The sequence below is a fragment of the Balaenoptera acutorostrata genome, chromosome 1, assembly GCF_949987535.1.
Source record: "Balaenoptera acutorostrata chromosome 1, mBalAcu1.1, whole genome shotgun sequence".
NCBI classification, from domain to species: domain Eukaryota; kingdom Metazoa; phylum Chordata; class Mammalia; order Artiodactyla; family Balaenopteridae; genus Balaenoptera; species Balaenoptera acutorostrata.
In genome coordinates this window covers 20,956,343-20,983,327 of record NC_080064.1, presented here as the reverse complement: position 1 = coordinate 20,983,327, position 26,985 = coordinate 20,956,343, and the positions used below count along the sequence as shown (strand labels likewise).

General features: G+C 46.9%; 1 protein-coding gene across 8 annotated transcripts in view; it reads right to left on the bottom strand.

The window, feature by feature from the left end:
* Positions 1-9,784: 9,784 nt before the first annotated feature.
* DHDDS (dehydrodolichyl diphosphate synthase subunit) overlaps positions 9,785-26,985 on the bottom strand; it is a 33,234-nt gene continuing 16,033 nt past the window's right edge. Inside the window, exons 8-14 of one of the 8 annotated variants that reach the window (XM_057547463.1) lie at positions 24,463-24,570; positions 13,364-17,025; positions 12,312-12,356; positions 11,819-12,108; positions 11,662-11,712; positions 11,134-11,229; positions 9,785-10,639 (exon numbers count right to left, since the gene is read on the bottom strand). In XM_057547463.1, coding sequence (XP_057403446.1) covers positions 16,786-17,025; positions 24,463-24,570 — 348 coding nt within the window. In that variant the 3' untranslated portion in view covers positions 9,785-10,639; positions 11,134-11,229; positions 11,662-11,712; ... (1 more) ...; positions 12,312-12,356; positions 13,364-16,785. Of the gene's footprint in view, positions 10,640-11,133; positions 11,230-11,661; positions 12,109-12,311; positions 12,357-13,363; positions 17,026-23,634; positions 23,745-24,462; positions 24,571-26,985 lie in introns of those variants that run through there. The other 7 variants (XM_057547456.1, XM_057547451.1, XM_057547461.1 and 4 more) reach the window with 7 other exon arrangements.

Below are 26,985 nucleotides of genomic sequence, written 5' to 3'. Positions count from 1 at the left end.
CCCATCACAGAGATGATGCTTAAAATTGGTTGCCGCATGGGGTACAATGTGAACCCTTCAAGGAACCCCCGAACCCTTTGTGAAGTCTACTTGGCTGACCGACCAACGTTCTGGGTGCATGAGTTTCAGGGTAGAATCCAGAAAGGGGTTGAGCTTCTCACCTGGGTCAGAGAAAAGAGACGGCAAGGGTAGAACCAAGGGCTGGAGAAGGAGGAGACTGGAGACTGGACACATTCGGGCCCACCTCTTTCCCCCCGTGCCTTTCTTGGGGCTCAAGGGCTCCACACCAACATGGTGGTGGCTGCCTCTGGGAGGACAGTGGGTTTGGGGAGGTGACGGGGATTTTCACGGTTCCTCTATGTTTCTAATACTTGAATTGTTTCAAAGAATATTTCTATAGTGAGCAGGCAATACATTTATGTTTAGAAGGCAAAGAAAACACTCCCCTCACACCTCCCTCCCAGCCCATTCAAGGAATACACGGGCTGTGTGGAAAATTTAGAACATACGGGCAGGCAGGTAAGAATAAGAAACAAAAGTCATTGCTGACTCCACTGCCCAGCAGTGACCACGGTGTCCTCAACTGCTAAAACTCTCTGGGGAAGCATCCAGCCTCTGGCTGGTCCCCTGCCACGCAGGCTCTTTCGGGGCCCCACCATTTCCCCCAGCTCCAGAGCAGCCAAAGGTCAGAGTAGCCAAAAAGGTTCCTTTTGGGCCCAGGGACTGAGAGGGATCTGGCTGGGCCCCTGTGCTGGGAGTGGAAATGGGGCCCTTGCTTTGGCATGGTGCCTGCTGGGCTCAACTGGGGCTATGCCAGGAGCATGGGAGCAGTGCCCACCTGTGGCACCGCGGACACTGCCTTCTCCCAGCACAGAGGTCAGGAGTTTGGACAACTTACTAACTGCTCTGGGCTTCAGTGTTCTTTTTTGTAAAATACTGTTGTGAGGGTTTGAGATAATGTATGTCGTACATTTAGCACAAAGTGATCTTAGTAAGAATAAAAACATTCCAGAAACCAGTCTTTGCTCAGCTAAACCTCCAGCCCTGGTAAAGGAAGTGAGAGGGGGTAAAGTTTTTTTCTGTTAAACATAGTGGGTAAGAGATCGGGTCCCAAGGGCCAGTTTTGTCTGATAGCAGCAGCAGGAGACAGAGTTACTGGAGACCCCGTGTTGGGTGGTGGCACCAGCAGGGAAGCTGGATACATTCAGAGGTTCAGTGGTAGAAAAATGGTGGGTGGTGGGGTGGGAGTTGGCAGCTTTAAGGGCTGGGGCATATCATGCGGACTAGACCAGTGAAGGCAGGTATAGATTCTGGTCTTCACTCTGCCATCAGTGTGGCCCAGGGAGAGCTCCTGGGGACTCAGAATAGTGTGGAGGTTTCTAATGCAGCCTTCTGGCTCATACCACCCAAGTTCAAGTCAGATTTAGTCACTTGCCAATTATGCAATTTTGGGCAAGTTACTTAACTCTCCTGTGCCTCAATCCTCCCATCCGTAAAATGGGAACAATGATGTTGCTAGGTTGTAAGAATTAAATAATTCAAATAAAGAATTTAGAAGAGTATCAGGCTTATAGAGGCCTCAGTAAGGATGCAGAGTTGTTGCTATTTCCTGTATGCATCATCAAGAGTGGAAGGTGATCCTTGGGGTTCTTTCTGATTCTTTCAAGTGTTTGACCCAGACTTCTCAGAAGGTGATTTAAGATCCGTCCCTCCTGTTCAGTTCTACCTGTGGCCCTGAAGAAGATAAAGTTTTTGAATAACTGAGAAAAACGTTCTCTACTCCCTGCATTTTTGTGGGAAAATGAAGAGGACGTTTCTGCTGTGGTCAGTCAATAATGCTTCAGCCTTCCCGCCTAGAGCTCAGTCCAGGCTGATAGTTTACATTCACATTTCCAAGCTCAACTCGTTCATTCACGCTGCAGATTAAATGTTGTCTGAGCCAGTTTGCAGGACAGCGCCATGGTTTGGGATACAGGGGCTCTGGAGCCAGATAGGCCTGTGCTGGACTCCTGGCTGTGCCACTATAGCACGTGTGACCTCGTAAGGCCTCAACTTCTCCGAGACCCAGTTTCTTCACCTATAACGTCGAGAAATTAATTCCCACTTCTCATTAATGTGAGGATAAAATGAAACAATATATGGAATCAGGGCTGTTTTCAGCTACAAGTAACAGATTACCCGACAAAAATAAAGGTGTCTCATTATCTCACAGAAGTATCTGGAGTTTAGTAGCTCTAAAATGAGCTCACCAGCTCAGTGCTGTCCCAGGCTTTCTGCTGTCATCCCCTGTGTATTGGCAACATTTGGCTTTATGGTCACAAATTAGTTGCTGCCACTCCAAGATTCACATTGTCATAGGCCACCACCCAAGCAGGGAGTAAGCAGGGGGAAGACAGCAACAAGTTTTTCTCCTTTAGAAACTTTCTTCCTCAAATTTTAGTGGACACGAGAATCACCTGAAGAGATTTTAAAATCACAGAGTCCTGAGCCCCTTCTCCAGCAATCTGAGTCTGTGGGTCTGGGGTAGGACTCCAGACCTGCACTGCTCACAAGTTCACAGGTATTCTGAGGCACTGCCCCAGAGAGTGTTAATAGTGGCTTGGACTGGGGTTGTGTCTTACCCTGGCATTAACCTTCCTTGAGAAAGAAAAGGCTGAGGAAAGGATTAAAGTGCTGATCCTTTACTTGGGACATGCAAGCCCAGGGTGACGTGGGTGAGGAAAAGGAAAGATGCAGAGCCATGAAATGGGATGCGTTACACACTGGCTACTGCTTCCCAACAAGCTGCAGAGACACAGCAGGCCATTCAGAGGGTGTATCTGCTTGGCACAAGAGCCTTTCCTGGAAGAGCTGAAAGGAGGAAACTTGGAGGCAGACAGAGGTGTTTACCAGCCCAGTTCCCTCGCCTTTCATCGCCTGTTTGCTATCTTTCAACTTCTGCCTCTGGGGAGCTAATGACTCCACAGTTCTGGACCAAATCAACCAGCCACTTGGCTGCCTTTTAGGAAGCCAGATCTCATGGCCCAGGAGTGGTCTTTCATCCAAGTCTGCAAGTGGAGGGCTGGCTTGGTGCACATGGGATCCAAATGAGAGCTGAAGAGGCAGCTGAGAAACCTCATAGAGTCTGCGTCCACTGTAGGTAGGATGATGCAAACTGGTTGGGTCCAAAACAGATTTAAAAAATTGAGCCAATAGAATTTATCAATGGATCGATCATGAATGGACTAATGGACTGGGAGATAGAAATTGTTTTGGTGGATGATGGTGCCACTTACTTAGATGGGGAAAGCTTGAGGGAAAGATTCTTTGTTAGGAAAATTAATAAATTTTTGTTAGATTGGTGAAGTCTATTAAGTGGTCTAAGTCTGGATCTGAGGGGAGAGGTTCTGTCTGGAGATAAGAATTTGAGTCACTGTCACGTAGATGGTACTTAAAATCAGAACACTGGTTGTGGACACCTAAGAAAAGAGGTTGGTTGAGAGGAAAAAGGAGATGAGGGAGAATTTTTGACTCTGGCAAGATGAACACCACTCTGGCCTGTTTAACAGGTGGGGGAGAGGCAAAAGCCTCCTTACTGGAGTGGGTTGAGGAAAGACTGCGGGGAGAGGAAGTGGTGATGGAGAAAACAGACAACTTCCTTGAGTAGTTTTGCTGTAAAGGGGAGCAGAAAAATGGGGTGGTGGCTCAAGAGGGCCAAGGGAAGATGCTTTTGAGGCTTGGTGTTTGTCCACAGGAATGATCCAGTAGAGAAATGGATAAGGCAAGAGAGAAAGGGGACACCTGCATGGGTTTAGTCTTAGAGGAGCTGAGAGGGATGGATCTGGATGACAAGTTGAAGGCTTGGACTTAGAGGTCTACCCCCGTAAGAGGAGGGGATGCAGGTGGTAGGGGAGGAGGTGGGAAGATGAGGGGGCTCCTCTTGACTGCATCTTCCATGACTACGAAGCTTGAGGGGAAGTCACCGATGAGGACGGAGATGGGGTGTTGCAGAGGGGAGATGAGGTAAAGGTGTGGCACAGGTTATCTGAGAGGAAAGGTGAATCTTTTAGGGAAATGTAAGGGGGAATATAACATTATTTATCTGTTAAATTTTTTTTTTTTAAAGGAAAGATTAAATCCAACAAAAAGGCCCATCAATGAGAAGGGAGGGCATAAGGCAGAGAATGATACAGGAACAGAAACTAGACTTCTCTGAATACATCTTGTTTTGTAGATTAGACCTGGAACTATGTAATTACTTTACATAAGCAAAATTAAACTAGGGAATTCCCTGGCAGTCCAGTGGTTAGGACTCCATGCTTCCACTGTAGGGGGCATGGGTTCAATCCCTGGTCAAGAAACTAAGATCCTGTAAGCCACACAGTGCAGGAAAAAAAAAAAAATTAAACTAAAAAATTCTTAAAGAATGGAAAAATAAAACAGGTTAATAATATAAATGTGTATCCAGTTAGAAGCAAGCCACACAGAGAAGAAGTATACTAAGTAAGTTTAAAACCAATTGCAATATGAGACCCTGTTTGGATTCTCAAACAAAAAAATTACTTATAAAAAAAAAAAAAGGGGCTTCCCTGGTCGCACAGTGGTTGAGAATCCGCCTGCCAACGCAAGGGATACGGGTTCGATCCCTGGTCCGGGAAGATCCCACATGCCACGGAGCAACTAAGCCCGTGTGCCACAACTACTGAGCCTGTGCTCTGGAGCTCGTGAGCCACAACTACTGATCCCGTGTGCCACAACTACTGAGCCCGTGTGCCACAACTACTGAAGCCCATGCACCTAGAGCCCGTGCTCCACAATGAGAGAAGCCACTGCAATGAGAAGCCCGCCTGCTGCAACAAAGACCCAACACAGCCAAAAATAAATTAAATAAATAAATTTATTTAAAAAAAAAGACACTTAGAAATTTGAGAACTTGAGTATTTCATATTAAGGAATTAATGTTTTTGATATGCTAATGGTATTGTATTTTTAAAAGTCCATATCCTTTAAAGATATATACTGAGGTATTTATGGATGAAATATGATGTCAGGTTATGGTAAGAGGAATAAGCAGACAGTGGTATTAAATAAAACAAGACTGGCCACGAGTTGATAATTACTGAAGCTATGTGATAGGTACATGGGGGTTTGTTACATTATTCTACTTTTGCACATATTTAAAATTTTCCATGACAAAAAAAATGAAAAAAATTTTTCCCAAAGTTCACCATGATTTAGGCACTCACTGGAAATGAGTGATGATGGGGAGGGAGGTGGGTAGCTGGGCTAACTTTCAGGATGATTGCTTGAGGGATGGTTTTACCAGATGTGGGACCAGCAGGGGAGGTCAGTTTGTGAAGAACAAGATGAGTTCCATTTTGGTCACGCTGAATTTGGGGTCCTGTGGTATGTCTAGGTGGGACTGCACAGGAAGTCAGTGGAAATACTAAACTCAAGACAGATGTGGGGGCTTCCCTGGTGGCGAGTGGTTAAGAGTCCACCTGCCAATGCAGGGGACGCGGGTTCGAGCCCTGGTCCGGGAAGATCCCACATGCTGCGGAGCAACTAAGCCCGCGAGCCACAACTACTGAGCCCAAGTGCCACAACTACTGAGACCACGCTCTAGAGCTCGCGTGTCACAACTACCAAACCTGTGTGCCACAACTACTGAAGCCCGCGCAAGACCCAATGCAACCAAAAATAAAAATTAAAAATAAATTTATTAAAAAAAAGAGAGAGAGATGTGGGTGGAAGATGAACATGTGAGCCACTGGATGACATCACTATGAGAAACTGTAGAAAAGGGGGTCTCAAAGGGGTCTGAGTGGTCATAAGGCAAAGACCAGGACAAACGGTGTCTTAGAAAATAGAAGGCCCAGAAAGAGGTCTAGAACAGTTTTTAAAAGGAGGGAATGCTTGGACCTCACACCACATACAAAAATTAACTCAAAATGGTTCAAAAACCTAAATTTAAGAGCTAAAATTACTTAAAACTCTTAGAAGACGTAAGTGTAAATCTTTATGACCTTGGACTAGGCAATGGTGGATTTAGATATGACACCAAAGGACAAGCAACCGAAAATTAAATAGGCTAAGATTCCATGCTCCCAATGCAGGGGGCCCAGGTTCAACCCCTGGTCAGGGAACTAGATCCCACATGCTGCAACTAAAGATCCTGCATGTTGCAACTAAGACTCGACGCAACCAAATAAATAAATAATTTTTTTTTAAATGGGCAAAGGATTTCAATAAACATTTCTCAAAAAAAAAAAAAAAAAAAAGGAATTCCCTGGCGGTCTGGTGGTTAGGACTCCATGCTTCCACTGCAGGTTCGATCCCTGGTCAGGGAACTAGGATCCCACATGCCATGCGGCAAAAAAAAAAACAAAAAAAAACCCAAAAACAAATGGCCAATAAGCACCTGAAAAGATGCTCAACATCCTAGTCATTAGGGAAATGCAAATCAATACCACAATGAAATATCACTTCATACCCACCAGGATGCCTATAATAAAACAGGAAAGTATGTATTGACGAGGATGTGGGGAAATTGGAACCCTCATACATCGCTGGTAGGAATGTAAAATGGCACGGCTGCTTTGGAAAACTTGGTTCCTCAAAAAGTTAAACGTAAGAGATACCATATGACCTGGCAATTCCACTATGTATATACCCCAAAGAAGTGGAAACATGTCCACACAGAAATTTGTACACAATACTCATAGCAGTATTCATAATAGCCAAAAAGTGTAAACAACCTGAACGTCCAACTCATCAATGGATAAAATATGGTATATCATCCATATAAGGGGCATTTGGCAATAAAATGAAGTACATGCTACAACACGGATGAACCCTGGAAACATGCTAAGTAAAATCAGCCAGTTGCAAGACTACCTACCCTAAGATTTCATTTAGATGTAATGTCTAGAATAGGCCAATCTAAAGACAACGTGGAGGGCTTCCCTCGTGGCACAGTGGTTAAGAATCTGCCTGCCAAGGCAAGGGACACGGGTTCAAGCCCTGGTCTGAGAAGATCCCACATGCCACAACTAAGTCCGTGTGCCACAACTGCTGAGCATGCACTCTAGAGCCCGTGCTCCGCAACAAGAAATGAGAAGCCTGCGCACGGCAGTGAAGAGTAGCCCCCGCTCACCGCAACTAGAGAAAGCCCGTGCGCAGCAACGAATACCCAACACAGCCAAAAAAAAAAAAAAAAATTAAAAAATAGACAATGTGGATTAGTGGTTGCCTAGGGCTGGGGGGAGGGGGAATGGGGAATGACTGCTAATAGGTATGAGGTTTCTTTTTGGAGTGCTAAGAATATTCTGGAATTATTGGTAATTGTTGCACAACCTTGTATTCTAAAAACCACTGAACTACAGGCTTTAAAATGGTGAATTTCATGGTGTGTGAATTATTTCTCAACTTAAAATAAAGGTGGGGCGGGGGGGCTTGTGCTCAGCAGTGTCAAATACTGCAGTGTCAAGCCGTGCAAGGTGAGGCTTGGAGACATCACAGGATCTGTGTAGCAGTAATTGTCCACTCAACCCTTCTTCTGTCATCATCTATCCCTCCCCTATTTAATTTCAATAATCCTGGCTGAATCCTAAACAGATTCTGTGGTTCCATCCCTCTTGCCATGATTGGTTTAAGACTGGGCAGGTGACCTACTGCTGCCCAATTAGACACAAGCTACTAAGGCACTTCTGGGAAATAATTCATTATTCTTTTTTTGGCCACGCCAAGCAGCACGCGGGATCTCAGTTCCCCGGCCAGGGATCACCAGGGAAGTCCTGTATAATTCACTCTTCTTAAGGAGAAAAAAAGAAACAATCTTCTGCTTCTGGAGACTGGTGTCAAGCTGAGGTCTGGAGCAGCCGACTTGGAGGCTGAGGTGGGTGGACAATGTTCTGAGGGCAGCAGAGCAGCAAAGTTGGAAAGAACCACCCGGGTCCTTAGAACCACTCTACCTCAGGACTTCTCTTAGGAAGATAAATCCTCCTGTTTTAGCCATTTGACTTTTTTTAAATTTAAAGAGCCAAAGCAGCCTAATGCAGGTTACTGGCGACTCTTCCCAAATGGGCTTGGAGACAGGACTAAGGGGAAGGGAATCCATTTTTATATTATCTCTGATTATTTTTAGTTCAGGTCAGGACTGCCACTGATCAAGCTATTATGGCTGTCTTAAATGTCCTCACCAGGTTTTCACATTTGGTTTCTTGATTTTTAAGCCCAGGCACTCTCATGGTCCACAGCCAGTCAAATCAGCAAATATTTTCTGGGAAGGAAAAAAAAGTTCAAGTTCACTCTCCTCATCCTAATTTCTAGGTAACACAAAAAAATGGTTACTACTGAGTATAACCCAAGTCAGTCACTTCATATCTGAGTCTGTTTCTTAGCTATCAAATGGGGGTAATACCTACACAGGATTGACCCAAAGATTAAAGGAGAGCATCTGGCCAAACTTCTAGCATGGTCCATGGCTCAACACGTCTTGACAACCTGAACTCTTAACAAATACTGATGAGATAACCCCAACTGTGGCTTTCCTCAAATCCTGCAACTTCTGTGCAAGTAACAAGTTGCCATACCCCTACTCCTAACAGCTGGATCAGGCTCCACTCTGGAAGATGACACCATCCCTGAATAAAAATTAACAACCTACATCCTAGAACTATTTCAGCAATAATGGAAGCAAATGCCTGGAAATTGCCTAAGTGGGCAAACTTTACTTTATCTAAAAGGTGCCCCTTAAAAGTCGAACTCAGAAATTATTCTTGACTAAAGTTGGGGGTTTGAACCAGCACTTTGCTACTCATTAGATGTACTCATAACCGCTTCTCTTTAGATGTACACATAACCTTGAACAAGTCTCTTCATCTGAGCCATTTCCTCATCGGTAAAAAGGGTGTTAAACACTTTACACAACTGCATTACACAACATTACACAACTGCATTACACAAAACTCAAAGTTTTGTCTCAAAACTGAAGATCAGAGATAATACACAGAAAACTTATCAATGAAGAGCTTAACTGATATGAAAGCTCTACCGTTTTGACTAAAGGCATAAACAAAGCAACGTAAGATTTTTTTTTAAAATAGCCTCCAATTTACTTTATACCTCTCAAACAATAGAGGTGACCCATGAAAGCAAATTCAAATTGCAAGCATCAATTTATTACAAGTTTTATTTCCTAACAGATAACTTCTTGCTATTTCCCTAGAGGAAAGGGGTTCTCTGCAGCGTCTCCAGAATAAGGCAATCAGCAAAGTCCCCATTAACATCTTTGCTTTTGGAGCTAGAGCAGTTTACCAGCAAGGACAAGAATTTAATCAATTCACAGAAGACTTGCAGGTCTGCTCAACAGCAGGATGCCATCTGCCTTACACATCTTATGGCCAACTGTGTAGACACAGAGGCATTTTCTTCTCGCACAAGGACTATATAGCCATATCTATTAACTTGCTAATTTTACAGAGATTTTAAATGTGAATGAAGTGGAAAGGCTCTTTTACTATCAGCTGCCAGGCCAAAACCTCAGATCTACCAAATACCCGCATTTAAAAATACACTTCAGGTAGTGCTACACAACCAAGTACAGAAACCACTTCTCTGCTCCCAGCCTCTCACCACCAGTCTACTCCTGGGATCTTTCCCAATAGCACTGTGTTCTACAGATGGACCATAAAGACCGTGCACGGAACCTCTACACCTCACACCAGAATGCACCCTGTCCCAAGAGACTTGGAGAAACCAGGCTCCCCCACTCCTGGGAAAAGATTAGAGGCAGCATTCCAAGTCAAACTGTATCCAGCTTTATTAAAGATACTTTTCATAAACAATCATGGTATTTCAGGCAGGACATGGGCAGACAATCGTTAACAGTATACAACAACTTTCAAACTCCCTTTTGCAATGGACTACCAAAATCAGAAAGCCACTATAAAACCCAATGAAGTCTTCATGTGATGCTCTGAACAGGGAAAGTTTAGAGTGAGGGCTGACATTTCACATTTAGTATGTTGTTTAACAACTTTTCACAAGCCGACCCTGACTTTCAGGAAATGGAAATGAAAATGGCAAAAGTATCAATCTGAAGATCCACAATCTAAAAAAGGAACCGCTGCTCTTTTGAGGGATGCCATCTCATTGGTGACAATGCAAAGTCCAGATTGCCTGACATACTGGTAACCAATTTTGGGGGGTCAGGTTCCAACAGGTCTCTGGGTTTAAGGGAGTCAAGTCTATGCTGAAGGTGGAGAGGGAGAAGAGGACATAAAAACTAGTTTTAGTTTTTCCACACCACAAGGCGTTTGTGCCAAGGTGGCTACTGTGTGTCAACATCAAGGAACCCCTCCTTCCTGGGAACCAAGAGGAAGTCTCTCAAAACCAGAAGGGAAAAGGTGTTTTTTTCCCACATCAATCCAGCTTCAGAGACAATCTATTAGTGACATGTGCTCTTCCCCCAAAAAACAACAATGAAGTGTTCTGTATGCTAACAACATAGCTTAAAAAAAAAAAAGTAAAACAAAATTCTGCATTTTTATAAAACTTGATAAAAAATAGTATTTCAAACTGTACAGTCACCAGAAGTACACAGTTATCAAAAATGCACACTTCACTTGGCATCTCCAGCACCTTCAGCTTTCTGTGCCTAGAAGAAAAACAGACAGATGAATACAATATGTAGACGTGGAAACTATCTTCATTCATATTTCATTTATACCATTTCTTTGCTCCCAGGCCAAAGTTCAGGTTTTAGGTACTTTGACACTGAGACTCAGTACTTCTTTTGAAAATGACTTGGCAGGTAACTTTGCTAAGTCACTTCCCCTCTGGACTTTACTGTAAAATTGGGGAAGGGGGCACACCAGTATTACAAGATCTGAGGTTATTCCCAACTTGAAAACCATGGTGTAGCATGAGTGCAACACCTAAGGACAGGACAAGGCTCATACCACAGCTCTCTTTATTGGACAGCAGAGACTTCAAGAATCCAGATTAAACTCACAGAAAAAAAAACCCCACAAACTCCAGACTAAAAGGCACACTTGGAGTGATACAGATGCAAGAAAAAGGCCATAAAAGCTTTTGGGATCATTAACTGATTGAATGGGCAGACTTAACATAAAGTGAAAATAGTTGTACCTGGTCTGTTTTGGCATCTCCGTTTTCTGCAGGGTTATTCCCATCCTTGCCAGCATCAGCTTTCCCCTTTTTCCCTTTGGGTACCTTCTCTCCCTTCTAAAATGGGGAGATGGGGGGAAAAAAGCTGTTTCTCCTCATTTCATATCATCGGGATACAAGTCTACAAAGCTCTGCACAAGTAGGATTGTTTATCAAATATAAGATACACACATAAACTATATACCCTCCCCCATTCACAAAAACAAGGCCAAATTGTGGTCTTCAATACACGGAATTCTTTATCTGAGTGTAAATAATAGAATAAGACAGCTTAAACACTTGCACTTGTTTAATACCCAAGTGTACAGTTTACTGTAAATTGAAGACAGAGTTCTTGGTTAAAGACCAGTCCTATTAACTTTGTCAAATCTCAACTTTGTGTCAACAGATGAAGTTGTTATATAGCAGGTCTCCCTGTCAGCAACATGGGAAACTGTTCAGGCTTTTATGTAAATCCTAGACGCATGTTTGTCTCACTGTCCTACTCACCTTTGCAGGGGCCTTTTTAGGCTTGGGCTCTGGCTTTGGAGGAGCAGGTTTCTTTTATTTGGGGGAGAAAAGGGAAGCAGAGAACATTAGTACAATGGACCAAAGAAAACAACCCACAACCAAACCACAGCACCACTGGCATAGAAGTTTCTCCTACTTTGTAAAGTTTGTGGCGGGCTTTCCATTAGAACTTCATATCTTCAGAAACCCACTCAAGTAACACTTGGAAGTGTCCCACTTTGGCTACAGCCATCACAATTTCAGAACCAGCAAATTCCAAATGGGCTAGAGTCCATAGCAGAGTAAGTCATTCAATACCAGCCACTGACCATAATTCATGGGAAGCAAAGGGAATCGTTTTTCAATGCTTTTTAGTTTCAGGGAATAATATGAAAATTTAAAAGCACACACACTTACAGCAGATAACCTGGCAGATCTTCTCTGTGGCTATTTAAAAAAAAAATAAAGAAAGTTACAAATAGGACAGTTGAACCACTTAAAAACAAAAAAGTTTTGGAGCTAAACTCTTCCAGACTATAGGAAGTAAAAAGAGCTTACTGAGGCAAATTCAGGACTATGAGTATGGCTAATTACCACTAAAGGAGCCCAAGGCTTTGTGAGACTCCAAAAGCAGTGAGAATAAGACTTACTTCATCCTTCACCTTGGTTTTATCTCCTTTAGCATCCCCTTCAGCCTATAAAAAACAAGCAAAGGCTAAGAAAGTTGCAGCTTCTGAAGCAGTTAATGATTCAGTAAACTTAACAAAGTCCTAAAGGGGGGAAAAAAAAATCGAAGGGAATCTTGTACACAACTTTCCTAGGACATACAAATCCTCAGTTTGTGGCATCCCCAGCTCCTATGCAAATCCCCGAAGTGCTCAGAAAGGTCTAGGAACGCTCTGAAGTGTCAGCTTCACACCCGGTCTGGCTCATAGCGCGCAGGGACGGCGGGGCCCCGCGAAGCGCGCGCAAAGCTGGAGCGAGGCGCGCGAAGTGCAGCCCGCGCCGCCGCGCCAGGCAGAAGCAACAGCTGCACAAGGAGCAAACAAACCCCTCCGGAGGCGGGGCCCGAGCGCCGTTGCCATGGCAGCCGTCGAGGGCGGGAGACGGGAGGTGCACGCAGCCGGGGGAACTCGTGGGCGGCAGCGGCGCGCACCGGGGCGAGTCTCGTGCGCGGGGGCCGTGGGCGGCGCGCGGTGGAGGTGGGGCCACACTGCTAAGTCCCGCCCCCAGGGAAGAGGGCCCCGCCCCCTCACGGCGGCGGTTTTTTGGCGGCAGCGCGTTCCCCCGCCCGCCAACCCCGAATGCCGCCTTCCCGCCCTTTCGGGTTTGAATTGCCCGCCCGCGGGGAAAGGAGGGGGGGGGGCTAGCGATGGGGGGAGGGGGCGCGGGGCGGGCACGTCGAGCCCAAGGGGAGCGGGATAAACAGCCGCCAACATGGCTCCTCCCGCCGCGGCCGCCGCTCCTCCAATATGGCCTCTGGCGCCCGCGGGCAGCCAAGCCGCGCAGGGTTAGCCCGGGGCCGCCTGACACCGCCTCGAGCTACCGCGCCGGGGGGCTGAGCCTGCTCCAGCTCGCCGCTGATTCGCGCTTCCCAAAGCCGGGGAAGCGGCGGCGGCTGCTGCATTGGTGGTGGTGGTGGTGGTGGCGGTGGTGGTGGCGGCGGCGGCGGCCCAGCGCCTGGGGCCCTCGCGCCACGTACCTTTCTCTTGGGCATGGTGGCGACGGCGGCGGGACGTAGGCGCTGGACACTGGGATGCAGTGGCGCGCGGCTTTGGCCAGTCCAGGGGTCGCTCTCACCTCTTCTTCACACTGCTCGGGTTCCGGGGGGTTTATAAAGTTTTTATAGCGCTGGGAGCCCCGGACCGGTTAGAACCGGATTTCACCTCCCGCCGCCGCTCATTGGCCCAGCTGGGGTCACGTGGGCGGGGTTTAAACTCACCTCCTCTGGAGGGAGTGAGGAGGGGGGTATGGGGGGGAGGGCGCGGGAGACGGCGGCGCGCCTAGGGGGTGGGGGCGCAGTGGGGGAGGCGCGCGTCGAGGGCAATAAATGAGGGAGGGTGGTGCGACTCGGCGGGTTTTGGGTTTCGGCTCCCGCCAAGAGCTGGCTTTTGCAAACTACCAAGTTCCTTCCACCTTATGCAACTGAGCTACCCACTTCTCCAAGCCATGCGACACTTAGGGCGCATCTCAGCCGCTTTCCTTCCTGTTCCCGCTGGGGGCCCCAGAAGAAGGGTTTGCTAGGCCTGGCCGCACTGCCCTTCTCCGCCGGAGGCGGGAGGAAGCGCGCGGCTTGGAGGCACAGGCTGCAGTTCCCAGGGCCAAGGCTGACGCTGAAGTGGGGAAAGAGCGGGGAAGCCAGCTCGGTGCAGCCGGACGTGCATCCTTCCAGGCTGCCACTCGGAGGACGCCTCTCGGGCACCTCACCTGGAAGGCGGTCCGCTCGAGGTGGGGTAGGGGTTCCAGGGGTAGACTTTACACGCAGAGGTGCCTTTCGGGTGCAGTGGGGCAGGTAGGAGCTGTCCTTTCAGCACCCGTTGCTCAGCCGCCTCCCCAAACACCAACGAAGCCCCCCCAAAGCCTGTCGGGTGGCTGGCTCTCTTAGGTCCTTGTATTCCTGGACCTCAGAACCCCGTCACCGAATGACAGAGAGTGGCGCCAAGAAGGCCTACTAGCACTCCCCTCCCTCTAAGCTTTACCCGCTTCGGAGACATGAAGCTCAGCTGCCCCCACCCGATGCAGCCACCAACCCTGGGCGCTGCAGACGCAGCTGGCGAAATCCCTCCTTCCTCACTGGCAGGCTGGCTGGCTTCCTTTCACTTGCGCGAGGGAAAAGGAGGGTGGAGGAAAGCGTCCGGGCATTAGGAAACAAGTATAGGTACAGGTGTTGCAATGGAAAAAGGGCTCTTCAAGTGGCTCCACTCCCCCCCCCCCGCCCCCAAAGCTAGGGATCCTGGAGGTAGCCAAGTGCACCTGAGGGAGGTAGACAATTGCTGCAGCAAAACATGATCTTCTGTAGCACTGTTCGCAAACAAGTTTTACATCTAAAAGAATTTTTAAAATTCTATTTGACACCCTAGAGAACTCAACACGATAAATATCCTCAACTGGGGGGGGGGCTGGCTCACAGGTGGGAGGACATTTAAATAGGTCTCACCGAGTTTCTTGGGGCAAGGGTTGAGCTGGTTTGTACAAATCACACCGGTAGAAAGCAATCACTGAGAGTTCATATCAACTATTTGCAGCTCTTGTTCCTGAGCAGCAGCGATCCCTCGGCCTCCTCTTTCCACCCCTTACACTGCCTCCTGAGGCAGCCACTCCTCACCCCTCCCCACCGTGTACCTTTCCCAGAATACAGGACCTCAGGCCAAAGATATCAGCCCCATTAATCACCTCTGCTGTACCCCAATCATAGTTAGGGAAAGTCAGACCCAGAAAGGAGGCAGGACTCAACAACCATGCTCACAGGGCAGATTCCATTTGCTGCTTCCAGCCCCTCATTCCCGCCTTAATTGCAGGGCTCTGCATTATAGCCGTATAATTCATGCCTCCCTAATTAAGGCTGTCAACAGCCCCATTGTAAAGCTGGAAAATGTACAGCACCTGCTCTCTGGGAACCCTGTGCCAGGGATTGGTAGTGGGGAGTGCCAGGTGTGTGAGTGGGGGACTTGCCAAAGGGTGCATTGATTGGCTTCTCAATCGCAGTGCCGGGCATTTATGCTTGATTCTGGGAGCAGGGATGATGGCCAAAGGGTCTCTTGTGCCAGGTATCCAGGCACAGAAAGGGGAGGAGACTGGAGTATAGGGAAGTTAGAGGTTTTAAAGAATATGCTCTTAGCACTGCTTGCAAGATCCTACCTCTCCCCTAGAGGGAGGTGCTGGGAAACAGTGTGCAGAAAGTAAAACGGGAAGACTAAACAGAGTAGCCTTTGGTTGGTATTACCCGCTGGTGCTTGCTGCTCTGGGGCACCTGAAGCACAGAGCTGCTCAGACAGCTCTTCAAAGGCACTAATCCTCTCAGCAGCTCTGCAGCGAGGCCTGGCAGGGAGAGGTAAGGAAAAGGACACAGACCTTGACTTGGCCCTCTTCTCCCTGCTGGGCAACCTTGGCCCTCACAAACTGAGACTCTGCCATGCTGGGAATAAATCGTCTCACGGTCTACTTAGGGGGCCAGGTCAAAAGCTGAGAAAAGCCTCAAAGGCTGTAGAGGTGGGAAGCAGAGTCCGAGATGCTGAGGGCAGGAGGCAGTCAGTTGGGAGAAGTGCTTGTTTCTGTGCTCTTGGTCCTGATGTGATCCAGGGAAGGTGGCCTGTGCTGGATTAGATTCACCAGGGCCTATAGGTCTTCTGTTACCCTGTAGCCATGGAGGGGACCGGTCTCACTGGGGAGTGGTGCCTGGCCCCATGCCCTGCAAGAGGAGGAGAAAAGCTTGTGTGGGCTGAGTCAACAATAGGTAATTGGATTGTAATCACCCGCCTGGCTTCCGTGCACCATTGGGGGCGCTGCTTTCAGTGAGCAGTCAGCACTGTGTGGTGGGAGGGGGTAGAGATTCAATAGCAAATCCCAGGTGGAGAGCCAAGGGGGAGGAGCAGCAGATGGGCAAATTTTCTTTCTGTCTCTCCCTCCCCTTCCTTGCCTAAATAACGCTGGCTGCCTATTAGCTATTTACCAGCAGATCCAAGGTGGGTCCACATCTTTTGTGAAGACTAAGATGGATGGGTAAAGGGCTAAGGTTCTGGGGAGACGTCTTCCCCGAAATTCTTTGTGTTGAAGGATGTGCTGGTGGAAAAAGAAAGTGCACCTAGGAGTACAGGTAGAGGTGGCAAAGATGGAAGGGCTGGGGCCCTCTGCTCTCCGAACCTATTCGTGATCAGAGTTTGACCTGGATCAGAGTTTGGGTTTAGTGTACTTGTGAGAGACTCTCACCCTCAACCCTCACCAGGGGCACTGTCCCAGGCAGCCCAAAGATATCTATGGCCAGCAAACCTGGCCTCTGGGGCTCCCTTGCCAAGCAAAGGAAACACAATTCATCATCAGGAGGGAGGTACCTTTCACCAAGAAAAGAAAGGGGAGTGGGGCCCTAGAGGCAGAGGGCAGGGCAAAGTGGCAGGAGGCCAGCCTCACTCAGGCTGATGCAGTGCCCAGACGTGCCAGCCAGTCAGCCCGCTTGAGTTCTAAGGCCTGCAGGAAGCCTTGGACCCGCTCTTCTCGTCTGGCTGAGAGTTTGTGCAAGCGTGTCCGTCGGAGCTGGGCGTCCCCACTGGCCTGGAGCCCCTCTTGCAGCAGCTGTTCTGTCACTGCAGCCTGGTCCCTCTCCAGCTGCTGCCTCTTCCGATCCTCTGCATACATGTCTCGGGCCTTCTGCTAGAGAAAAGTGGGGATTGGGGTGGGGAGATCATTTTTAGGCGTGGGTGGAATTGGGATGGAGGAGGTAGGGGTGGGGCACAGGACAGGCCAAGTTAAGTGGAACAGTGGGAAGTCTGTAGCAGATTTGGAAAGATCTGGGAGTAGGTGTGCAATGGGTGGTGCCCATGTTGTATAGGCAGGGCAGTGGCAGTTCTGGATCCATCTTGGTTTGTTTTGGGTGGGAGTTTCTATATTTCTTGAAATTCTTCTCAGGTTTGCACTTGGAAGGGAACAAGACAAATGTGGGTGTGCCTTCTGGTTCCCCCACCACCTAGCTTTGTGGCTTTGGGCAAATCCTCTCCTAACCTCACTTCTTCATCTGTAAAGCGGGAGTTGTGCCTACCTTGAAGAGTGGTTTTAAGGATTAGAGATAATATATGCAAAACCCCTCCAGCATATTAGCAGGCTCTCAAACAGAAACAGCAATTTTACAAGTTATTACTGCCTATTCTCTGATGCAAGGAAGGTTCTATTCCTGCCTGGGGCATATCCAGTGGGTCATTTCTTTGGTTTCCCAGGTCACGCTAAGGGTGCCATCCTCCCAACTCCCTAAAGTTATCTTTCAAACTTTGGATCCAGAACTGCCTCTCATATGGAGACCAGGCTGACTCGCCCAGCAAATGACCCTCCTGTGAACATTATGAGAAGCAGGTTCAGCTTTCTTAAGCCACTTACTTCATCCTGCCTCTAGAATAGGCACTAGTGTCCATAGTCCACATTTTCTGTTAGAAAAATGAACCCCTGAAGGCTCAGTGGAGCCCTCAGGCTCCTGGAACCAGTTCTGACACCAGGTAAGTGATTATATTCCTTGGCAGCACTTCTCATACCCTGTGTGTGTCTTCAGACAAACCATAAACTCCTAGAGGACAGAGACTGTGGCTTTTCCTTTCTGGCACTTGGGGCACCCTGTATGTGTGAAGTGCTCAGTACGCTGACCGTATGATCCCAGGAGGACACGGAGGATGCTCCTGGCACAGAAGGGGAAAACCCTTTTGGAGCAGAACCAAGGCCTTGCTGTGCCTCACTGATGCTCTGTGCTCCTGCCACTCTAACAGGCTGCAGAACCTTAGCACCAGAGTCCCTCCTGCCAAACCTATTCCATGTGTGAGAAACTCCCATTTTGCTGCCGATTTGGTATCCTATACCCTTTGTGACCCTTACCATATTCTACCTTGTACTGTGGTATCTGGGTACCTGTCTGTGTCCTACTCAGCCTGTGAACACCTGGATTGCTTTGTTTTAATCCTTTAAGGAATATCTTACATGTACACAAGCACTTCATCTATTGTCTCACTTGACCCTCCCAAAACAGCTAGGGAGGTACTTTCTATCTGCTGGAGACAGACATGGAGGTTCAGTGTAGGGAAGTGATTTGCTAGGGTCTCTCAGCAATAAAGACTTACTGCATGAATAAAGATGACAAATGAAAAATCTGGAAAATCCCCCCTCCAGGCTGTTGAAAGATCCAAGGCATTCAAGGGTACTCTTCTGCTATGATAATGAACTCCCATATGGAGCTATGAAGACTAAAACAAGCTTAAAAAGTTGCTGCTAAGGGTCTTCATCTTGTTAGAAGGGCTTCTTCCTGGCCTTAGTCAGGAGGAACCCTGGGTCCTACATACAAGACTTTATTGGGGGTATGGAAATGCACAGGATGTAGTCACCGCGATCCATGTGCTTACAGGCTGAGTAGGACACAGAGATGCACCCAAATACCATAATACAAGGTGGAATGTGGTAAGGATCATCATGGAGGTAAGAGAAAGGGCCATGCAGTTCAGAGGAAAGAAACTGTGGTTGATGAAGTTCAAGGGGACAGTGAAATCTCATGGGCAGGCAGAATTTGAGCTGAGCTTTAACCAATGGGGAAGATTCAGATAAAGGTAGAGTGTATGGGGGGGAGGAGAATATCAGGCGGGGGAATAATGGGCAAAGACTCAGGAAATCAAAGAGCGTGATCAGGCCAGTGTGAGTCTGCCTGGAATAATGGGGTTTGAGAAATTTCTGTCCAGAGGACTCCCTCACCTCTCCAAGCCTATTTCTTCATCTGCAAAATGGGGATGATAGTGTCCATCTCACTGGGTGGTTTGAGGAAAAATGAGATAATAAGTGCCCAATCTGGTGCCTGGCTATTAACAGTTAGCCCTTCTTCTGTCACCACTGCTTGTGGCTAGGGCTAAGTAGGCTAAGTCCTGGCTGAACAGAAAGGATGAGGGCACCGAGCCACAGAAGGAGGAAATGCGGAGCTGGTTAAAATTGCTCCATGAGGCTCAGGATTTTTCCAAATGGCAGCCCTAGACTGAGTGCTGAGCAGGGAGGCTGCAGCCAAGCAGATCCTGGCCCCTAATTTGCCAGGAATCAGCGATTCACTGTTAGGACGACAGAGTCAGGGGAGCTCGTAAAGACCATCAGCTCTAGCCTTCTCATTGTACAGACAAGGACACCAAGGCTGAGGTGCGGAGGGGCTTGGCCTAGGTCACACAGTGGGTTGAAGTTCCCTTAGTTTCTCCACTAAGATAACTTCTTGAAAGATCTTTGGGAAATGTGTTTCGTGCCTCTGGATAAGCTGTACTTTCTAGGGGTGGAGTGGGGAACCAGTGGCCTGCATCTGGGCACCTCTGTGCAACCTCCACATGGTCTGGATCTACCTCCCTATCTCAAAGGTGTTGTAAGTTCTTCTCAGGTACTCAGCCTCTGAAAATCTAGGCTAATGGAAGTCCTAATAGTCAATTTCTCTCTCCCTGACCATACTGTCTACTCTCCCTGTATAATGACCAATCAGGGGAGAGGGCGTTAATAATTACCTTAGACACTTCTTATGCAGACCTTATGTGGTCTTGGTGTAAGGGCTCCAAGGAGCTCGTTTTTAGAAATGGGGCCCTAACCTATTAATATAAATCTCTCCTGGGCATTAAGCCTCTCTGCTCTTGTTCTCTCCTCAGCCGAATTAGGGAACAAGATGTAATAGCCACCCCCCCCAAAAAAAAGTAATAGCCCCTCCAGTATATAAACCCTCAAGTCCTCTGACCTCACTGGGGCATGGAGAGGATTCAGGTCTTGGGTTTCAAAACATTCATTAGTTAATGACAAGTCTTCCCATAAGTTCCCATTTGCCACAATCAATATGCCCAGGTCAGTAGCATGGGGGGTGCATTTCTGAGGGTTGTTAGAGACAGTACCTCTTGCTGGAAACATGATGTTTTGACAAGCACCCAGAGTCTCCCTGCTAAGGGAACTGTACTGGTGATGGGATGAGCGGGGTGCTAAGTGTCCGTGGTTTTTCTGGAGACAGATGAAGTCTGAAGAGCCCAGAGACATACATGGTGAACGACATAGGCCACCGGTCTCTGAAAATGAACTCTGTTCCAGCGCTTTTAGTGTATTAGCTTACTGAAGACTTATCACAAACCTGTGAGGCAGGTATTATTATTATCATTACTCCTCTCATTTTACAGATGAGAAAAGTGATTCTCTGAAGGGTTAAGTAATTGCCCAGTCAGTCACACAGCTAGAAGGCAGTGCCATGACTCAAAGTCAGGAATGTCTGAGACAATAGCTGAAGTTTTAAACTTCTCTTGAGAAGAAGATAGTGACTACCTGAAGAGCACTAGAAATAAAATGGATGATTGTTCCACCCTGGCGTTTAACCTCTGACAAATGCATCAAAGGAAGTCTAGTGGGAATATGTATATTCTCCCTCTATATCATTACAGATTAAGTGGACCGAACACTTATTCCTCATCTCTGTCAATGATCCCCCCATGGACCTACCATCCATGCAGCTTGTAACTGAGGATCAGTGGCTCTGTACTGCTGCCCACCCCTTCCTTGCCCTGATTTTGTATCTGTCCTACTGTGTCATAGTCAAGATTTCTTCCATTTGCCAGCCCCCATTCTGTAAGACTGATGGGTGACCACCTGGAAACTGCCATGGTCCCTTCAGATACCAAGGTCTAGCCTCCAACAATTTGTAGCTGAGTCCCTGTTTCCATTAGCATCCATCAGCTGCCTTCATCCCAGTGAGCTACTATAGATCAAGAACCCAACTCCCTGCCCTGGCTTCCTGCAGGGAATGGGGACATACTGGGCTGGGCTTAGAGACAGAGCAGCTCAGAATTTAACAATGGGAATTTGGGAGATGGGGCAAGAACGCAGATGTGGAGGCAGAATACCAAAGGGTATGGGAACAAGGAACTGTGAAGAGTCCAATTTGGTGATGATACAGGATACATACAAGGGAGATATTAGAAAGATCAGCTCTCTGGTCTGAGGCCAAACTGGCCAGGATGTTGTCAGTCTGGATTGTACGCTTAGTGCTTCTGCTGAGGTGCTAAGATTTCTAGAAACAGAGTTTGAGGGCTCCTGGGTAGAGGAAATCTGGCCAAAACCCCTATGAGGTCTGCTGAAAAAAGGTTCAGGGCAGTCAATATCTCTGTTATTACTTTGGTTTCCTCACTCTAAAAATGGGGGCAATTAATAATAGTATGTACCTTATAGAACTACATAGAATCTAAGTAAAAGGATGCCTGACACGTAAGAACGCAATAAATGTTTGAAATTATGATTCTCAGGTACCAAATGAAACTCTTAATGGCTGTCCTCAAACACGCTCCACCCCATCCTAGGAAACAGCAGAGCCATCTACCCAGCTGCCCAGGCCAAAACCTAAATGTTTTGGTTCCTAATAACATGAACATTTGTACTCATTTGTTTTATCCTACAAGATGCATAAAAGAGTTTCAGAGTTACATCATCAACATTACCACTAATAAACCTCTTAAGTAATGTTTAAGTTAGCTTTCCAGTTTGTATTATCCTTAGAATATATCCCACTAAAAATGTATAGTCAGAGAACTATGTTCAGGTAACTGGAATTAATCCCTTTCTCTGGGGGTTATATTATCAACTTAGTTTCATTTGTTTCTGTTTTAACTTTTGTTTTGCCTCCATCTCAGTCCACTCAGCCCTCCCCTTCTCTACAGCTGCCACCCCACCTCGAGGCACATTCTCCCACCTGGACTACTGTAGAAGTTTGGTCTCTGACTCCTGCCCTCTGAAAATCCTGAGTGATTTTTACAAAATGTAAATCAGATCCTGTCACTCCCCTGATCAGAAGTCTTCAGATGTGTCATCATGGCCTACAAGGCCCCCAGTGATCAGAGGCCTGACTCCTACCCAGCCTCATCCCACATCCTTCTCCCTCATGCGTGCTGGCCTCTTTCTTTGTTCTTCCAAGACCTGAACTTTATAACTTTAGTATCCTTGCCCTTGCTGCTCCCTCTGCAGAGAATAATTCTTTCCCCCTGGATTTTTACCCGTCTGGCTCCTTCTCATCTTTAATATAATGGCTTAAAAAAGACCTCCTTAGAGAGGCCTTCCTTGACTGCTTTATTCAGCACCTCCTGCTCTCTTCATTACTTTCTAGCCTATCACCCTGTTTTCTTCATTGCCTTATTACAATCTGAAATTATTGTATATACTTGTTTACTTATTATCTGTCTCAAGTAAAAATATAAGCTCCATGAAGGTACGGATCTTGTCTGGCCAACTAACTGCTTGACTCTCTTGTGCCTAATACTAACATAGTGCCTGACTCAGACCAGGTACTCAGTAATAGACATTTATGAAATGAGTGAAACTTGAGGTAATTCCTCCGATAGCCATGTGGGAAAGTATCTGAGAAACCTGAAATTACTAAAAGACTTCTGAGCAGCCAACTTAGAGACAAGAATATCTATACACAAAAGCTCGTGCACCAAGATCCTCTGGGCTTCATGCAAGGCCAGTTTACTCTCACTTTACAGACATAACTCTAACAAGCTTGGTTGCCTGGTTTCCTTGCCTGTAGCTGATTTAAAACTAGAAATAGGAAGAGAAGGGAAGAAGGGATGCTGTCAAAATTAGCCATTGACCATATACAAGAAATCCCAAAGCCAAGTATTTTGAGACAATCTAGCTTAGAGAAAGAGTCCCACCCTTCAAGGCCATCCTGCACAGTGAAGTTACTTCAAGATGGCAGTTACTAACAATATTATCGTTATCAGCATCATTAGAATGTGATTATTCTAATCATCATCATTATTAGCAAGTGCCTGGTATACAGAAGGTGTTAATGAATTATGCACAAGACCTGTTTCAGAAAGTTTTCTATCAAAATAGGATTAAAAAATGTTTTAGTTCTTAAAGGGAGACTTGGTCATGCGGAAAAATCTGATATTCATTCCTGACAGTGGACAATTGAGACTTTGCTGTTTTTCCTTTTACTTGAACTCAACTTCCTTTTTCAATTTCCTCATATTCTGAGACTAAATGATCAAGCACATGACCAAACCGTCATGATTTGATTGACTTATTCCAGGAGTTCTGGACTTGGGATTCATGGAACGATTTCGGGAGTTATGTGAACCCCCAAAAGTAGTTTATGTGTTTCAGGGATTAATGTAATTCTATGCAAAATGCCATGTGTTAGAGTGATCTTTGCAATTTTTCTAGGGAAATGGTCTACGGCTTTCGTTAGCTTCTCCAAGGAGTCTGCGATGCCAAGGGGACCGAAAAGCCCTGACTTACATCATTATTTCCTCCTGGCCATTATCTCTCCAGACTCAAGAAGCAGCACCAGCTTTGGTTTTAAAATTCTGTGACCTTGGGACAGTTACCCTGCCCCTCTGTTGCCATATCTGAAAAACAAGGACACCAAGCCTGCTGGATTGCTGGAAGGGTTAAATAAGAAAACTTACATGAAAACACCAAAGTGCCTTAGTAGACCCTCAATACGTTAGCTGCCACCACCACACACACTGCCATTATTATTAAGAGTCCTAATCAGACGTAGGTGACTCTGCCTCCTAATGAAACCTGTTTCAAGATCTGGTGATCAAAACTGAAAACAGAACTTCAAGTCTTGGTAGAACACGGTTTCATACAACAGAAAGACAGTGCTATTTCATTTTTAATCCCTCTGGAAGCGTCTTGGATTTTGTATACTTCCACTTCTACAATCTTTTATTAGGCTAATTCCTTCAGGGAATAATGGCCAATCTCTCTGAGAAGCCTTTCCTGGGTTTCCATAGTAAAGAGATTAAAGATTTATAACTTGAATCCCAGTTCCGTCTTTTATTGGTTATGTGTCCTTAGCTAAATAATTTTGATTTACTCATTTGCACAAATGGGGCTAATAATATCTAGCTCATTGGGTTCTTGGGAACACTGAATGAGATAGTGCACATAAACTGTTCACAGTGCCTGACACATAGTAAATACTCAGTAAGTGGTAGCTACTCATCATTATCATTACCATGATTATTAGCAAGTGCCTGACATATATAGCCGTGGGTGGTCAATCAATGCTAACCTCTTCTTCCATTCCATCCAGTCAGGCCAGCCCTGAACTCTTACCTGAAGCATGCTATGGTTCATCTGGAACTGCAGGATGGCCTCACAGAGGTTCCAAAATGTGTATTCTGGCCACAGAACAGGCTGGAACACCAAGCAGGAGTGGGAGGTCTGGGAAAGGTGGGGAAGGAAGAGAGTATGGTTTAATAACGTTACTGGAACATATCCCTGGTCAGGCTCCAAAAAAAGAGCAGGCTGATCACACCCAGAGATGAGGTTGGACAGGCATCCTGAGCTGCAGCTGCTGCTGCCAGCCTGGATTCACTCACTAATAGGGGGACGGGTCATCTGAGGCAGTAAAATCACCTGCCTGTAGCAAGGCAGAACTAAAGCGAGACTAGATCAACATTTCCACCAGGATTTTTCTAAGCCAATTTTAGGACTATGAAATAACATCTAGATTATGTTATTGGCTCTTGGCCCTTAGAGGTCATCTGGGAGACACAGTGTCTGATAAAAGTCAGCAATGAACAAATGGTAGCTGCCACTGTTATTTTTAAGTAGCAGAGAGTGGGACAATGGTTAAGAGCATGGGCTCTGGGGCCAGACTGCCTGGCTTTGAATTCTGGCTCCACCGTTTACCATCTAGTTGACCTCAGGCAAGTTGCTTAACTTCTCCGGGCCTCAGTGTCCTCAACTGTAAAACTGGGTGATAAGAATAACTAGTTTTTAAGGTACTGTGAAAATTTAACAAGATAACATACATAAGGCAGAGCACAGAGCTGGGTGAACTTTTAACAATAATCACTGATATAAGACTCCCTTTTGGAACATTCTTGCCAGCCACTGCTTGACACCTTTAGTGATGAGGAATTCAGTGCCTCAAGGGGGATAACTTTAGCTGTCAGATAGCTCATTAAGTTAAACCAATGTCACCTACCAAGGTCTCAGGTCTTTTCTCTGGAACAACTTTATTTCTTCTTCAAAGTGACATTCTTTCAAATATTTGAAGGCTAGCTTAGAGCTGCCTGTTATCTGTTCCCAAGGTTGTAATGACTTGTTCAGTTTGTCTTTTCCAACAAACTCTAAGTTTTAAAATAGTAGGGATCGGGTTTCCCTGGTGGCGCAGTGGTTAAGAATCCGCCTGCCAATGCAGGAGACACGGGTTCGAGCCCTGGTCCGGGAAGATCCCACATGCCTCGGAGCAACTAAGCCCATGCGCCATAACTACTGAGCCTGCGCTCTAGAGTCTTCGAGCCACAGCTACTGAAGCCCGCGCACCTAGAGCCCATGCTCCGCAACAAGAGAAGCCACCACAATGAGAAGCCCACACACTGCAACAAAGAGTAGCCCCTGCTTGCAGCAACTAGAGAAAGCCCATGCACAGCAACGAAGACCCAACGCAGCCATAAATAAGTAAGTAAATAAATAAATAAATGATAGTAGGGATTATTTCTAACTTGGTTACTGCCATATTCCCGGCACAAAGGAGGAACTCAATATTTTTTTCCCAAAAGAATAAACTATCACCATTCTTCTCTTTTCCAGACCATTATTCTTCACTCATTCCTTATAGCAGCGGTCCCCAACCTTTTTGGTGCCAGGGACCGGTTTCGTGGAAGACAATTTTTCCATGGACAGCGTGGGGTGGGGGGATGGATGGATGGTTCAGGCGGGAATGCGAGCGATGGGGAGCGGCAGATGAAGCTCCGCTTGCTCGCCCGCTGCTCACCTCCTGCTGTGCGGCCCGGTTTCTAACAGGCCGCAGGCTGGTAGTGGTCCGCGGCCCAGGGGTTGGGGACCCCTGCCTTATAGGACATGAGCTTCAGACTCCTTGCCATCCAGGTTGGCCTCTTCTGCTAAGTCCTCTAGTTTACCAGTGCAATCTCTTAAAACTCAGTACCCAGAAGTAAACTCTCCAGACGTAATCTGACCAGCAGAATGGGCCATAAAACCACAAGCTGCACATTATACTGCTTTCAATATAGCCAAAGACTAAAAGTATCTTCAGTAGCTAAATCTTGTGCGAGGGCTTTCTCTAGTTGCGGCAAGCGGGGGCCACTCTTCACCGCGGTGCGCGGGCCTCTCACTATCGCGGCCTCTCTTGTTGCAGAGCACAGGCTCCAGACGCGCAGGCTCAGTAATTGTGGCTTACGGGCCCAGTTGCTCCGCGGCATGTGGGATCTTCCCAGACCAGGGCTCGAACCCGTGTTCCCTGCATTGGCAGGCAGATTCTCAACCACTGCGCCACCAGGGAAGCCCAGTAGCTAAATCTTGTTAGTTCACTCTTAAGACTATGGTCCATTAAAATTTCCAGAACTTTACCATGTGAATTGCTTCCAAGCCGAGTTTCTCCCTTCAGCCTCTCCTTGAACAAGATTTCCCCCAGGCAAGTGCTACCCAGGGGCCAAGTTAACAGATGATGGAGATTTTCAAGCAAAGACAAACTTATTTGGATATGGGCTTTTAGAGAACTACCTACACTGGGATAACTGAGCTGAGAGGCAATGGCAGGCCCCGAAGAAAGAGTTTGCATACAGTTTATATCTCCTGTGGCCTGTGCTTGTGTAGATGCAGCACTTTATT